The 15,473-nt window shown below is 51.4% G+C and overlaps 1 protein-coding gene across 5 annotated transcripts in view; it reads left to right on the top strand.

Moving 5' to 3' along the window:
• Nucleotides 1-15,473, top strand: part of TOM1L2 (target of myb1 like 2 membrane trafficking protein) — a 109,148-nt gene that overhangs the window by 54,555 nt on the left and 39,120 nt on the right. For all 5 annotated transcript variants that reach the window (XM_045526878.1, XM_045526879.1, XM_045526883.1 and 2 more), the window contains exons 2-4: nt 622-706; nt 7,900-7,978; nt 12,341-12,490. In XM_045526878.1, coding sequence (XP_045382834.1) covers nt 622-706; nt 7,900-7,978; nt 12,341-12,490 — 314 coding nt within the window. The remainder of the gene's footprint in view (nt 1-621; nt 707-7,899; nt 7,979-12,340; nt 12,491-15,473) is intronic.

Raw genomic sequence — 15,473 nt, 5'->3', positions numbered from 1 at the left:
TGGATGTGGTGGCAAGTAACTGTAGTCCCAGCTATCGGGAGGCTGAGGCAGGAGGATCGCTTGAGACCAGGAGTTTGAGGTTGCTGTGAGCTAGGGTGATGCCACAGCACTTACTCTAGCTCAGGCAACAAAGCAAGACTCTGTCTCAAAAGAAAAAAAAAAGTGTTTTACGTATGTTAACCCATTTAATTTTCATAACAACTCTATGGGCAGGTACTGTTGTTTTCACTAGCTTTGGCACCTAGAGACTAAGTGATTTGCCCAAGGTCACACAACTGGTAAGGGGTGGAGCCTGTACTTGAACCTGGGTAGTTTGTCTCCAGAATCTGTGGGCTTATAAACTGAATTTCCTTGTGATCTGGGTGATTTTTGACGGCTTGAGCCTATCATAAGCTTTTCAGTCTGGAGTTTGGTGACTGAAGGACCACGTTATGACACCAGCCCTCAACCTCATATCTCTCCCTGAGTGTTTCCCTGTGAAAGCAGCCCCCCCACAATGACTCTGTTGGCCCAGCCCGTCGGCTTGGGAAGAGAATGTGGTGGTTCCAGTCTCTTCCCATGTCCTGCCAGGGCCCCTTGTTCCAGGAGAAGTGTAAACCAGTTTTCTCTCTGATTCCACAGAAAAGGCAACAGATGGCTCCCTGCAAAGTGAGGATTGGACATTGAACATGGAGATCTGTGACATCATCAATGAGACGGAGGAAGGGTACGTGTGTCCCTCCCTGGGAGCCTCTCTCAGCTTTTGGGGGTCAATCAAAGCCTGCCAGGGCCCAAGGGTGGTGGGTTTTATGATTTGTTCTGTTTTTAGTCTGTTTGCTTTGGCATTTAATAAGCTGACACTCTTAATTATCTGTCCTTTCCTGTCCATCCCTCCCCCTACTTCCCCTGTGGCAGTGCTCAGGGTAGAGCGTGACACCTCCTTTAATCACCTGCTTTTAATCACAAGTGGAAATGAAGCTACTTGCTTACTTGGTTCCCAGCGGCTATCAGTCTCTGCAGCCAAACTATCACCTCTTCCTGTCCCTCCTCCTGGCCCCTGTCTCTCCTTCACACGTGTGGCTGTCTCTGCACTGGTGTCTGCAGGACAGCCCTAGGAGTCAGAGTGCCACAGTGTCCGTGGAGGGAGGCCCTCCTGGCATGGGTCAGGTGAGGCAGGAAGTGAGAAAGTGGCCTTTGTGGCACACAGCAGTTCCTAGCATGAGGGGACTTAACCCACAAGTTGTCCCTCTTGCATTCCTACACCACTGGATCTGTTGTTGTTGTTTCCTATGTCCTCTCCTTTCGATTTCTACACGCGAATCGCGCTTCTTCCAAATTGGTCTATATTTAGCCCTCAATCCACACCATAAGCATTTACTTTACCGTAGCCATGCCCTCTTAAACCATCTCCAGAGTGGCAGCGAGAGCGGCTGGGACTCAGGCAGCCCTGGGCTGGCATCTCGGCACTGTCCCTCTCTAGTCTTGCCATGTGTGAACTGGGGAACCAGCCTCTTAAATTTGGTCCTGCTTTCCTTGAGCAAATATTTCGTGAGTGACTACCTTGTGCCGGGCCCTACTGTGAGTACTGAGGACACAGCAGTGGGTAAGACAGACTCCGGCCCCTGGAGCGCAGAGGCAGGCCATAAACAGGACAGTTAAACAGGAGACCTGGTCAGATGGGGGCAAGACTGTGGGAGGGAGATGGGGGAGAGAAGACTGGGAATTAGCTATTTTAATTAGAATGATCATGGAAAGTCTCACTGAGAAGGTGACATTGAACATAGACTTGAAGGAGATGAGGGAGTGAGGGGTGAGGATCATACAGGGAAGAATTGTCCAGGCTCAGGGAGCCACAGGCACAGAAGTCCTGGGACAGAGGGTGTCTGGTGTGTCTGAGGAATAGCAAGGTGTCTGATGGGCCCAGAATGGGGGGATGGAGGAAGAGGGTGCCCGGAAATGAGGTTGATGACATATTGGGAATCCGTGTGGGCTCCAGAGGGACTCTGGCTTTGACTTGAGTTAAGAGGGAAATGCATCGGAGGATTGAGCAGGAGTGGCTTGGTCTCAGTTACATTGGAAAGAGATCACTGTGTCTACTGTGTTCAGAATGGCCTGGCTGGGTCAGGCCAAGGGTAGAAGCAGAAAACCCGGTGAGGAGGTTTCCACTGTGATCCTGGTGTGAGATGGTGGCTGGCTTGCCTGGGGTGATGGGCGTGGAGGGTGTGAGAGTTGATGAGATTCTGAATGTGTGTAAAAGGTAGAGCTGATGGAGTTGGCCCATGTGGGGCAGGAGCAGAGTCAAGGATAACTGCAGGGTTTCGGTGAACAGCCGTGGGCGGAGCCTCTATCTCCTGAGACGGAGCAGGCTGGGGAGCAGGGATTGGGAGTAGATCCGAGCTGCCAGCTGAGGTCCCAGGGGACATGCTGATGGGGGATGCACAGGAGACTCTGGAGTTGGGCAGTGGCCTGTGCTGGGTGGAAGCGTGGGAGTCTTCAGTAAAAGGTGGTATTAAATATATTTTTGCTAGCCAAATGTAGGTGATCAGCTCGGTGCCTGGCATACATATATGACTCACAGATAACTGTTGGAGACTGCACATCTCTGATACCATCGTCACCAGGCTCAGAATGGCCACCCTCCTTCAGACCCACCTGGGCTCCTCTCTTGCTCTCATCTCCCTCAGACACCACTCATTCACTAGTTCATCCAGCTGTCCAGCCATTTACTGACCCCACCAGCGAAGGATAGTGGCTCCAGGAGGCCACAGTGATTGTGCAGCCTGCCCTAGAGGCCTCACCTTGGGGACGGGCCAGGGCTATGGCTGAGGCCTGTGTCTGATGCCGCAGCCTCAAAGGCAGGCAACGTGCCTCCAGGAAGGGCTGGCTTTGGGCTGTGGCTTCAAAGATGGCAGGAGGAGGAGAAGTGTGCCCTGTAGCTAAGGGTGGCATAAAAAGGACCAGCGTGTTGAGGGATATGAGCAGTCTGCGGTGGACAGGGCAATGTGAAGGGGAGAAGGAGTGTCTAGAATTAGGCTGGAAAGGTCAAGGTCAGGTGCTTCATTCTCCGACATCTATGCTTTACCCTAGAGTTGGACATTTGCTTTGGCCCTTCCCTCAGTCCCTTCCTGCTGCAGAACTCTGCAAGTTATCCCCTTGCTAACAAGCCCTCGGGACCTTCCAGGCCCTTAGGGTAAGAGCCCTCAGCCAGCCCTGCTGAGAAACCCTGGCCCTGCAGCTCCACTTTGGGTCCTTCAGTCCCCCAACCTTTCAGCTCCTTGAACTTTTCCACAGTCCTCTGCCCCCTTTGAAATTCTCCACAAATTTGAGTAATACACAAATATGTCAGCAACTCCTATTTTCCAGTGAATTGTTCAAATGCTTCTATGGCTCGAGGTCAGGAAGCCCAGGAACCCCAGGAGCTTCCTCATTCCAGAGGGGCTAAAGCCTTCTTTTTCAAATCCTCACTTCTCAGAAAGCCTGGTCACACACACCTTCTTCCTCAAGTGGCCCAAGCTCCTGTTCCTGTGTTTTTGAGTGAGAGCATTTCAGTGGTTCCTGAGGATTTTCTGTCCTTGCCTCTGCTGTGAGATTCTGCCAAAATCTCTTCCGAGCCGGGCGTGGTGGCACACCCCTACAGTCCCAGCTACTCGGGAGGCTGAGGCAGGAAGATTGTTTGAGCCCAGGAGTTGGAGGCTGCAGTGTGCTATGATCATGCCACTGCCACTGTACTCCATCCTGGGTGACAGAGCGAGACCCTGTCTCTAAAAAAAAAAATCTCTTCCTGAGTGGGAGAAAACCCCACAAGTTGAGCTGCTGTTAGGGCACCCCACTCATTCCTTCGTGCCCTTCCCTGAAGGTCCTCTGTCCTGCTGTCCTATCTGTTCCCCTCACCTCCCTTACTAAGCACTTCCCATCATTCATGGATCTCAGTTTGAACCTCATTTCCTTGACACCCTTCGCTCCAATTTGGACAAGTCCTCCATTATATGATTTCGTAATACCCTGAATTATACTGGTGCTCATCACAGTTTAAATTTAGGGGTCTGTGTGGTGTTTATTAGTGTCTGTCCTGCCCTGTAACCGCTATGAGACTGTGAGCTCCATGAGGGCAGGAGTTCCATCTGTTTTCCTCACCATTCTGTCCCTAGCATCTAGCACAGTGCACACATGTTTGGCTCTTGATAAATATTTGTTAAATAAGTGAATAAATGAATGAGGTCCCTGAGGCACTCACAGTGTGATGAGGGATGCAGGCATGTAAACATAATCAGAACACAGCGGGACAAGTTCTCAGAGAGAGAGAGAGAGAGGGAGAGAGAAGCTGTATATAGCTAGAGAGAGACAAGCACAACACAGCAGCCAGCCTTGGGGCAGTTGGCAACCAAGGCTTCTTGGAGGAGGTGACACCAGACTGGAGTCTTACAGGATGCCAGGGCATCAGCCAGGTGAGGTAGGGATGATGGGGTGGGGATGGGGGAAAGGTAGAGCCCCCCGGCTGAGGGCGGGTGAGCAGCGGATGTGCAGGAAGCATAGTAGAGTGAGACTGGCAGGATTGAGGGCAGAGCCTGGTCTGGAATCAGGTACCACTCATTTGTGCAACCCTGAGTGGGTTACTTCATCTCCCTGTGTCTCAGTTTCCTCTTTTATAAAATAGGGTTACCAGTAGTACCTATTTCATAGGGCTGTTATCAGGATTAAAAGAGTAAATACATATAAAGTATCTGGCTGTCTAAGTAGATCTCCATATCCATGCTATGTATATATGGATTTGCTATTTCTCCTTTCAAGATTTCCATTGCCCGTGGCTTTTGTCATCATGTTTATTTGGGGTGTCAGTTGTCTGTCTGGTCCTTGGTGATGATCTCTGCAGGTTCCCTGCCCTTACCCCGTCTGCTGTCTCTGAGCACCTGCCATGTGCCAGGCCCTGGGCCCAGCCCTGGATTGCATCATCTCGTGCAGCCCCTCAACAGCCCTAAAAGGTAGAGAAAGGCTGTTTTACTGTTGAGGAAACTGAGGCCCAGAGTGGTTTGGTCATTGTCACAGGCCTTGCAGCACGACCTGGAAGGGCACACGTGGGACACAAGCCCAGGCCCGCCTGGCTCCGGCCACTGAAGCTCTGCCTGCGTGTCTTGTGTCGCTGCTTTCCCAATGGGAGGCTGTGGTCCTGTGGGTGCAGACTGGTAAACTGCCCATAGGCCTCTCCCTGGGCTTTCCCTAATGTCTAGGACTGAGGTTACTGCCAGCCTAAGGGCTGCTGACACGTGAGGCCTTGTGTGGCAGTCCCTTGGTCATTAACCCGGAGTGGGTGGCTGAATAACCCACCTGGGAGTGTTTTAGGCCCTGTTTACCAGGCCTCACCCCAGACCTACCTAATTAGGGCATAAGCACGTGGGTTTGAGAGTTGTTCCCTAGGTGATTCCGATGCATGGCTCTGACGAGGATCCACTGACCTGGGTCATGTTCATGACTGTCTCTGGACCTTCCCCGGTTCACAGAGTCTTTGCCTGTGCTCCAGCCTCTAAGCTGAAGGGGCACAGGGAAGGACTTGGATGAATACAGTGGAGCAGGATAATTGCAGAGCGTGTGTAGGCCGATGGAGGAGGAGCAGCCGTGTCCTCCTGGGGGTGACGAAGAGAAAGCTTCTCACAAGAGATGAAGGACAAAGCGGTGTAAAGGTTGTGGCCAGAGGCATGACAAGCAGCTTGTCTGCAGTCCCGCGAAGAATTCTTGTAAGTATGGGGTCCAAGGAGACTTTGAGGAGCCTGAAGATGGCCCAGAGGCCAGGTCATGAGGGCCTGGGACTGCCCAAGGGGCCTGACCTTTCCCCTGAGAGCCACCAGGTATGGCGCCATGTCACACAGGCCCTCCTTTCTTCCTGCTCCACCTGCTCTTGACGGTACGTGCATCTCTCTCTTTTCCTGGTTTCCAACTCCACACTTTCTAATCTGCTGCAGCTCCTTGAAACTTTGTGATTCCTCTGACATGACTTTGATCCTCCTCTCTGAAGCTTCTCCCCCGGGGAGAGAGATAAATATTGCTTTTGTGCTCACCCATCACTCTCCGGCAGTACTTCCCTCCCGGAGCCTGTGGATGAATTTTAATTTTAAACCTCACCCAGGAGCCTGCTGTCTGATTTCCCACTCAGTGGCCCCCTCATGGGGAGAGGGTGCAGGTGCCCTGCCAGCCAGAAGGGACTGCAGCCCTCAGGGGCTGTTCCCATTTTCCTGCTCTGTGGAGCTCAGGAGGACAGGAAAGAGACTGGATTGAGAGGGATGGCAGCGATGGGTCAGGAACAACCGAGGTTTGGCAGAGCCTTGGAGAGAGGAAATCAGTCTGTGCTGCTGGCCAGTAGCCACTGACTTTCACTAGCTCTCAGGCCACAAACAGCGCTCAAAGCAGAGAGCTGGTTACGTCTCATATTTGCAGAAATCAGCATCCCTGTTTGGAAATGGCAGCCATACTACTAACGCACTTGTCTGGGGCCCATTCCCCAGGAGAGCCTTGTCCCATCCGCCCTTTGACCTAGGAGCCGAGAATTCCTGCAGGGCAGCCATGTTTCAAGCTGAGAATGGAAAATAGGTGATTCAGGGTGTTTTTAAAATTTCTTCCAGAAGTCTTGCTTGCCTTGCTCCTGTGACTTTCTCTCTAAATTAACACTGATTAGCACAGCTTCCACTCTTCCCTCCCCTGACTTCAAATGCGTGTGACCTTCACGCACATTAGGAAGGGCTCTTCCATTTGATAAATAGAGTCATAATATTTTAGAACTGTAGGAATAGGAGGTCCCTGACTTACAAATATTCAACCTAGGAAAGACTAAGATATATTGATACGCAGAGTAGTAGAAGGCTAGAGCCCACTTGTGATAACAGAGGGTTGGCCTACAGCCAGACTGGGGGCTCCCCAGAGCACAGGGTGGTGTGGCATCACAGGGCAGAGACTTCATGCCAGGGGCTGCCCGGGGCAGCTCTCAGTCCCACAACTTTGTTGAGTCTTAAGTTAGAATAAATTAAATAGCATGTTAGACACAAGACCTACAAGTAATAGGCGTGCTTAGAGGGCTGGCTGGGGATCCTAACTCTCAGCTATAACAGTGATTGAAGGAAGAACTCATTCCAACTTCCGAATGATCAGTTTATGAGCAAGCTTTGAACGGGGCCTATTTGTAACTGGGGACTGCCTATAATTCTGCAAGGTGCCCTCTGGGAATCTACATCAGATCTGTTACCTAAAAACACACAATTCATTGGGTTTTGAGGAGACTCAAGCTTTCTCTGGGCAAAGGAGTTCCATGAAATTCAGGAATAGCTGAACAGCCAGGCCTAAGCAAGGACCTAGCCACTCTATTCTGTGTCTCTCTTGTGGTTTCTCTGGAAAAACTCTCTTCAGTCTACCCACACACCAAAGGGTTAGTTATTGTTTTTAATAAATAATACAGAATTCAAAAGGCCCACAAAAAGGCACACAAAAAGTGAACCCCCTCCCACGGCCCCTGCCACCTGGTTCCTTCCTCAGGGGCAGCCACAGTTACCAGGCTCCTTCCAAGATTTTGTTCCCTGCACTGGCCCATGTGCTGTGTATGTGTTTGCCGTCCTTTTAGAACTCAGTAGCATGCCGTATGCACTGTTCTGCAAAGGACTTTATGTACGTGTCTGTGAGTTGTGCCCATCTTGGTGCATAAGGAGTTTCTTTATTCTTTTTTGCAGCTGCATAGTATTCTCTTGTGTGGATGAGCCATGATTTAATTTAACCTGTTTTGCATTGACGGACTTTCAGTTTGTTTCCAATCTTTTACGTTTACAAACATGCTGCAGCAGATAACCTTGTGTATATGCTAGCTCACACAAATGGGAGTGACTCTATAGGACAGTGCCCCAGAGTGGGATTTGCAAGGATCTTAACGTCTGACCTTTTCTCCAGGCCAAAGGATGCCATCCGAGCCCTGAAGAAGCGGCTCAATGGAAACCGGAACTACAGAGAAGTGATGCTGGCCTTAACAGTGAGTGTTGCCCCCTGGGCGAGGGAAAGCATCTGGGGAGCTCCCTGCTCCCCGCCTAGCCCCTCACAGGGCCTTCCCGCTTCCCCCTTGGCACAGCCTCCCAATGGCTTGCTGCCTGGGCTGGTGAAGTCGGGCTCTTGCCCTCCTCCGAACAGGGTGGGCTTCAGTTTGGTAAATGTATGCCAGCGGAAGATAAGCCATGGGCAGCCCTGTCAGGTACAGAAACCCACGGCAAAGGAGCCAAAGGCCTGGGGATGGGTCCCCTTTCTGCCACCTGCCTGATCTGAGACTGGGGCCAACTGCTTCTCTAGGTGTCAGTTTCCTCTTTGTGTTAACTTTTACCGGTTGAGAACCTGCCTGGGACTGTGCTCAGCTTTTCAGATGTTAATGCAGACGTTTAAAATCACCTTCCACCAAAATAGGTTTTGTCATCCACTCATACAAATGAGGAAACTGAGGCTCAGAGAGCCTTCACAGCCAGTAAGCTGCCGAGCTGTGGATTGCCATCATGTCCTTTGTATGGGGTACAGACTGCAAGCAGCTGCAAAGCCTCTTGAAAAAGTCAGCCAAGTGACTCCTTTCAGTAAGGAACAGACTGGAGTTTTGCCCTTCCTTAAGATGTCAGAGAATTAAAAGGGACAACTTCAGGTGTTATTTCTGTCTTGAAAGCTAACAGTTTTTCAGATGTGGCGAAATCTGGGCCACAATGAGTTCTTAAAATAGAAACTGTAACAGGTCAGTAGGTCGAGTTCTCTGTAGGTTTGAAATAGTGGGTTATTTATCCCAAACAGCCACAACATGTTTCCTTTTAAAGCAGAGAAACTGTTTGGATTTTTTGCCCAAGTAAAAACCAAAAACTTATTAAGAGAGTTCTTTCTGCCAGGGAATTGGGATTTGAATGATAAAGGAGAAAAGACCAATTGAGAAATAGGGAATTGAAAGCTTTTTATTATTTTTTTTCTCAGAATTTGAACCACAGCATTTACTAAACCCAGAGTGATGCCCAGTATGAATTGTTTTCAATAACTCAGATCTCCAGGGAATGAGTTCTGACACATCAGGGCATTTTCATGGTGTCTGAAGCTTCTCCCTTTATACGCCCAACGTCATGGCAACCATGTGGGATGGAAATCTGTCTAAAGTGGACTCTGTGTTTGCTTGCCTTCCTACAGCAGGGCATGATGGACATTACTCAACCTTTCCTGATGGTCAGGTCTTTGCTACAAATCCAGTCCTGCCCTCGGGAGGCTGGTGAAACGGGCAGAGCCGTCACCCCTGCACCGAAGGCCCAGCCTGGCGCACTTTGCATGGTCTCGTGCAAAGAGCTTGTGAAACTTTTATGGCTTCACTTACCCTGTTAGTTGCTCTCAGCCTACCTGTTTCTTGTGGCCCTTTCCTAACTTCCTATCTCTGCCCACCAAGATTGTTAATATTTACCCAAAATGAAAGTTAGTAGGAGGTCCTGAGGGGCTCTTTGCTTATATCTTTTTGTCTGGACTTGAAATGTCCATTTCTGATTGCTTAGAGGCCCCTTTTGCTTATTCTGTGGGTTTTGGCTGTGTTCTAGAAAATTGCCACTGTGTGACACTCTACATCCCATAAGGACAGCTCTTCCAGGGCCTATTTGGCAAGGTGGCCCCCCCAGGGAGGACCTCCTGCACCTCCTGCTCAGAGGGGCTTTGGGGCCACTCTGTGGCACAGGCATCTCTGTCCAGGGCATTTCCAAGGCCAGGCTGGAATACACTGGCCTTGGGGGCTGCTGTCAGGAAAAGCTGAGGATTTGCTCCCTCCCCACCGCTGCCCTGAGAGTGGAGCAGAGCCCAGGCTTCCCTGCCCCTCAGCCCTGTGCCTCTTTTCCCATTCTCTCTCCCACCTGCTTGCGTCCCCCTGCCCTGCCCTTTCCTACCTCTCCTCATGGAATAAAGCATACTTCCTGCCACCTACCTTGGCCCTCGCAGCTGACTGTCTGAGTTGCGAGGAGGGTTTTAGAGAACCCTAGGGAGATGGGTGCCTGTCAGCCCTTCGAGAGCAGGGAGATCCCCCTCAGGTTCATCTCTGCAGGCCCCACAGTTCAGGTCAATAAGACAGAGTGCCAGTTATCTCATGGGCACCCAAATCAGGCACAAGCAGAGACTAAGAAAGGCAAATGCCTCCTTCACTGAATAAAACTTATGGTTGCTTAAGGCTGTGAGGATGCTAAGCTTCAGGGTTTCCTTGGCAGGCCAGGCAGAACCCAGAGTGTCCCGTGGTGTAGGCAGCAGCGGGGCGGGGACGACTCTGGCTGGCCGTAGGGCTGCCGTGGGGCGAGCCCCGGCTCCAGCCTCCTCGGTTAGGCTGCACAGCCTCTCCAAGCCTCGGCCTCCTCACTAATGTGGGACAATACCCACCTTACAGGGTTCTTTCAAGGGCCAAATGAGGGAACAAGAAATCTAGCACATGTTACCAGTCGCCTGAGGAACTCTCAGCTGCTGTGACTTGGAGGAGAGCTGTGAGGGCGGGATGGCTCTGTGGCCCCAAGGTGGACAAGGAGACCAGGGCCCCAGGGGAGGCTGAGCGAGCTCCCATCTGCTCTGGCACTGGCTGACAGTGTGTACCTAGACCCGTGTCTTTATCTTTTAACTCCAAAAAGTGGGATAATGAAGTCCACCTAAGGAGAAGCAATTATCACTAGTTGTGAGAATCCAGTGAAATTACGTATCACTTGGGAGGGTCTCTCACAGCACCTGGCGTGTAGCTGGCATTCAGTCAGTCATAGTTACGGATCTTTCTTACAGCTGTGCTTTGTCAAGGCAGAGCCCGACTATATGAACCAGACCTGTGGAACAGCTGCGTGAGTTAACCAGTGGTCAGATTAGTTTGGGCGAATGAGAGTGACAGAGGCAGTCAGAAATGTTCCCCGTTGCTGGTGACATCCTTTTTTTTTTTCTGAGACAGTTTCACTCTGTTGCCCAGGCTAGAGTGCCGTGGTGTCAGCCTAGCTCACAGCAACCTCAAACTCCTGGGCTCAAGCGATCCTCCTGCCTCAGCCTCCCGAGTAGCTGGGACTACAGGCATGCGCCACCACGCCTGGCTAGTTTTTTCTATATATATTTTTAGTTGTCCAGCTAATTTCTTTCTATTTTTAGTAGAGACAGGGTCTGGCTCTTGCTCAGGCTGGTTTTGAACTCCTGAGCTCAAACAATCCGCCCGCCTCAGCCTCCCAGAGTGCTAGGATTATAGGCGTGAGCCACTGCGCCCGGCCTGGTGACATCCTTTGGAGGAGGTGTTCCCCAGCTAGTAGATGTGGCACCAGGGGGTGGTGTCGTCGGAAGGGCCAGGTGATGCTATGGGTTGGTTTACAGAGAGCTGGGAAGTTCAGGAAGCCGTGTTTGAGGCTGGAGAAGCCCTGCTAGTTGGTGCCTCTGAATTCCAAGGGGCCTTCCCCTTGTCCTGTGGGAGAAGAAGCAGCTGTCCTTGACTCATGTGTAGCAGCCTTCTGAATAGTGATCATGGAATCATGGTCATCATTTATTGGCTCCCTACCCTATGAGGGTACTTTAAACATTTTCTCTCGAATCTTCCCAACAATCTTGCAAGGGAGGACTCATTGTCCCTGCTTTACAGATGAGGCTCAGAGAAACCGTCCTGGGCCATTCAGGGAAAAAGCAGCAGAGCTGAGATTCAAGGTGAGATTCAAGCCTATCTGGCCAGAACCCATGCGCTGAGCTTTTCTGAGCAGCTAAGGCCCATGTAACTTGTTTTCCTGGACAAAGGAGGAGCAGGCAGGGTCTGAATCAAACATGGACCTTAAAGCCACATGGTAACTGAGGCCCATTCATCAAGGGTGGAAAATCCTTTGTCATTGCCAATTTTAGCTGCAGAAGCAGGGTTGTGTGTGGGGTATGTGTGTATGTTTGCTTCCTCACATACAAGGGCCAGTAACTCACTAGGCAATTCAAGCTGTCACAGCAGCCTCCTCTTGTGACAGAGCCTGTGTCCCATTGGCTAATGCCTTACACCCAGAGGCCCAAAGAGGGGAGTTAAAATGCTAATTTTCAGGGACCGCTCAGTCATTTTGATCCCATTAAAATACTAGCATCCTTCTCATGCAAAACTGGTGCCTCAATTACCAACTAATTGCCTGATTATTGTGCAGGGACAGGAGACTTCAGTCAGCAAGGGGCTGCTGTCATCCCCAGAGGAACGTCTGAATTAGAGTGTGGGAATGCATGTGCCATCTAGGTTTGGCTCTGGAGGAGACATGTCAGAAAGCTGATCTAGAAGCCAGACAGGGGGTGGTGGAAACTCAGCTGCCCTCCTCAGTCCCCTGTGTCTCCTCCAGCTCCCAAGGGGGTGACCTCTTGCCTTCTTTCCCCACATCAGGTACTGGAGACATGTGTGAAGAACTGTGGCCACCGCTTCCACATCCTTGTGGCCAACCGAGATTTCATCGACAGTGTTCTGGTCAAAATCATCTCTCCCAAGAACAACCCTCCCACCATTGTACAGGACAAAGTGCTTGCTCTGATCCAGGTAGGTCCGCTTCCCTTGCCCAGTTTGTTGGAGCAGAGTAAGATGAAGTCTGTTATTGATGAGTCTTCATGCTCTCCCACCATTTGGAGGAAAAAATGGAGGCTTCTATGTTTAAATATTTGGTGCAAAATACGTATACTTATTTTTTTAAATACTCGTCCCACTGGAATAAAACCCTAATTGGTGGTTCTCCAGCCAATTGACATATCCTCCATGAAGCTTTCTGGGTGCCTGGCCATCTGCTGCCCATGTCCAACCTCAAGAGTAGGGGAATTAAACTTCACTTCTTGAAGAGAGGGGGGTCAAAGAACTTGTGGACATGTTGTAAAAACCATCACATGGAGGAGAGGGTGTAATGAGGAATGTCTAGGGCTGGGGGTGGAAGGAGCAGGCAGGATGTGGGGCCAGAAGGATGGTCAGAGGCTTGTGGCCCTACATGCTGGAATTTCTGCTTGGTCCTAAAGGCAGTGGAAGCCATTGAAGGGTTCTGAGCCGGGGTATACACAAACCTGGATTTTAGACAGAGCACCTGGTGACAAGGTGAAGCACATAAGTCAAGAAGCACATCCAACCTGGGTGATTAGTGCTGTGGCAGAGGCAAGACTGAGGCCTGCAGGAGCCAAGAGGAGAGACCAACCCAGGGGGTAGGCGTGGGCTCCAGCAAGGGCAAAGGGAGGCAGCCCGGCAGAGGCAGTGTGGTCACGGTGGGCTCGGGGCTCTCCAGGTGCTGCTGGGATTCGGGGCTGGAGTGGAGCAGGAGGCCCCAACTGGAGTCCGTTGCCTTTGTCTGTTCTCTGTGCCTGAGTTCCCTCTGCCTGAAAAGTCCCTCCCCGGCTCCTGGAGCAGTGGCTCCTCTTCATCATTCAGATGGCCTCCCCACCCATTTACCACACACGTTCTCTCGCTCACAGCGCTCTCCTTTATGGTCTTCAAGCTCTCGGCTTTGCTAACTTTTCTTTTGTCTGCCTTCCTCTTGGTTCCCTGAGAGTCCAGGGACGTGGTTCCCCAGGGTCTAGGGCAGTGGAATGTGTAGACTGGGTTCATAGAAAGCACTTTTGAAAAATGAATGTATGAATCTAGTTCACTATAGCTCTGAGGAAGGGGAGGAGTGTGGGTGACAGCAGAGCCCCTCTCGCACTCCCCGAGGGTTGTCCCTCTCCCCCCTCCCAATCCTGGCCATCCAGCATCTTGCGCTGTCTCTCTCTCTCTCTCTCTCTCTCTGTGTCACATACACACACACACACACACATACACACCTGCACATGTGCACGAACACATGTTCCCCCTCCCCCAACATTCCTTCCTCCTGGGGTTATACTCTACCTCAACCCCCCAGGAATCGATGTCAGGAAAACAAATAGTGGCTTCTTCTCACAAAAGAGGGGGCACCCCAGCCTGAACCCCTTATGCAGAGACAGCTCTTGGCAGGCCCTACGGTGGCTGCAGACCTGGAAGGAACACTTCCTGGGTGAGAACCTGTCTGGGCCAGGTGGGGTGGTCACAAAGGTCATGATCTGCACTGCCCCTGCTGTGTGGGGACCTGGGCTGAGGGCAGACAGAGGCTCTGCAGTGGCTGTGGCCCACGTCTCTGCCCCAGACGATGCCTATCCCCGCACACCCACCCTGGCCTCCAAGCGTTCCCACTGGGATCACCCCTTCCCCACACTCCAACTCCCTCCACCTTCTACCCAGCCCTGCTTCTAACCTTGCGCAAGTTTGTTAACTTGTACCTCCTTATCTGTGCAACGGGGCCTGGGGTTTCTACCTGCCTGCCCTCAGCCCTGAGCCCGTGAGATCGGCGCGCCCGGCGCAGTGGCCCAGTGCAGTGGCCTGCACCCGTGTTCTGAGGCGCCCCCTACTGGCTGGCAGCTGCCGTGTGCACCAGCCCTGGGCGCCTGAGCAGAGCGGGGCTTTGAGGTGCCTCTGAGGCCCCTGCCTGGCGCAGACACACTGGATACAGTTCCCTGGTCCAGCTGTGGAACACAAGGGGCTTCAGGCAAGGGTACTCCTAGGTGGAGCTTGACGACCTGCAGGGGAGAGCCCTTCCTCTCCAGGTCTGCGCTGTTCCTGAAGGGCTCTCACCTTTGGTCATGGCCCCCGACACAGGCAGCAGGCAGCAGGCAGCTGGGGATGGCTCGGCTTCTGTGATGGGTGGACCAAAACAATAAACAGGATCCTGAGCCCTTTTTTCACTTTTTATTGAATTATACTATATATACAGGAAATCACACATAAAAGCACATACAATTTGATAAATCTTTACAAACTGAACATTCCCATGTAAATAGCCCCTGCATCACAAAGCAGAATATGACCAGCACCCAAAGAGCTCCTACGCCTCAGGATGGTCACTTGCCTAACTTCTCACAGCACAGGTGAGATTTTCCTGTTCTCCAGCCACACGGGCTCCTACAACAGTGCTCGTTGCCTGTTGTGGCTGGTTCTGCTGTTTGTGGGTGTCATGAGAGTTGTTGCCTGTGATCGTAGGTCTTTCGCTCCCGTTGCTCCCTCTGCTGTGCCAGGTCCCGTCATGGGGATACGCTGCAGTTTTTCCCTCCCACTGTTGATGTGCACTCGGTGTTCGCAGTTTGGGGTACCATGAAAAATGTTGCTACAAGCATCTAGCGCGTCTTTTGGCAAGCATTTGTATTCATTTTTATCAGGCGTGTATTAAGTTGAATATGTGCCATCTTTGTTGGTCAAAAATGGTCAAATATTAGCACTTTCCTATGTTTTAGCCTATCACCTAGGAGCCAGGTTGCTGGGTCGTGGGGAATGCCCACGCTCTGATTTGGTTCCCCAGTGGTCTCCCCCAGCAGCATGCAGGAGCTGTAGTTGCCTCACATCCTCACCAACGTGCCCTATTTTCTGTCTTCTTCGTTATAGCCCATCTGATGAGTATTGCATTGGGTCAACCTTTTTTTAACCCCTTTGAGAAAAAAAAATCTTATTTGCATGTTGAATATACTTCCAAATACTGTAC

Source organism: Lemur catta, chromosome 15, assembly GCF_020740605.2.
Source record: "Lemur catta isolate mLemCat1 chromosome 15, mLemCat1.pri, whole genome shotgun sequence".
NCBI classification, from domain to species: domain Eukaryota; kingdom Metazoa; phylum Chordata; class Mammalia; order Primates; family Lemuridae; genus Lemur; species Lemur catta.
Note: the sequence above shows the minus strand (reverse complement) of the source record. Positions and strands in the feature narration are given on the sequence as shown.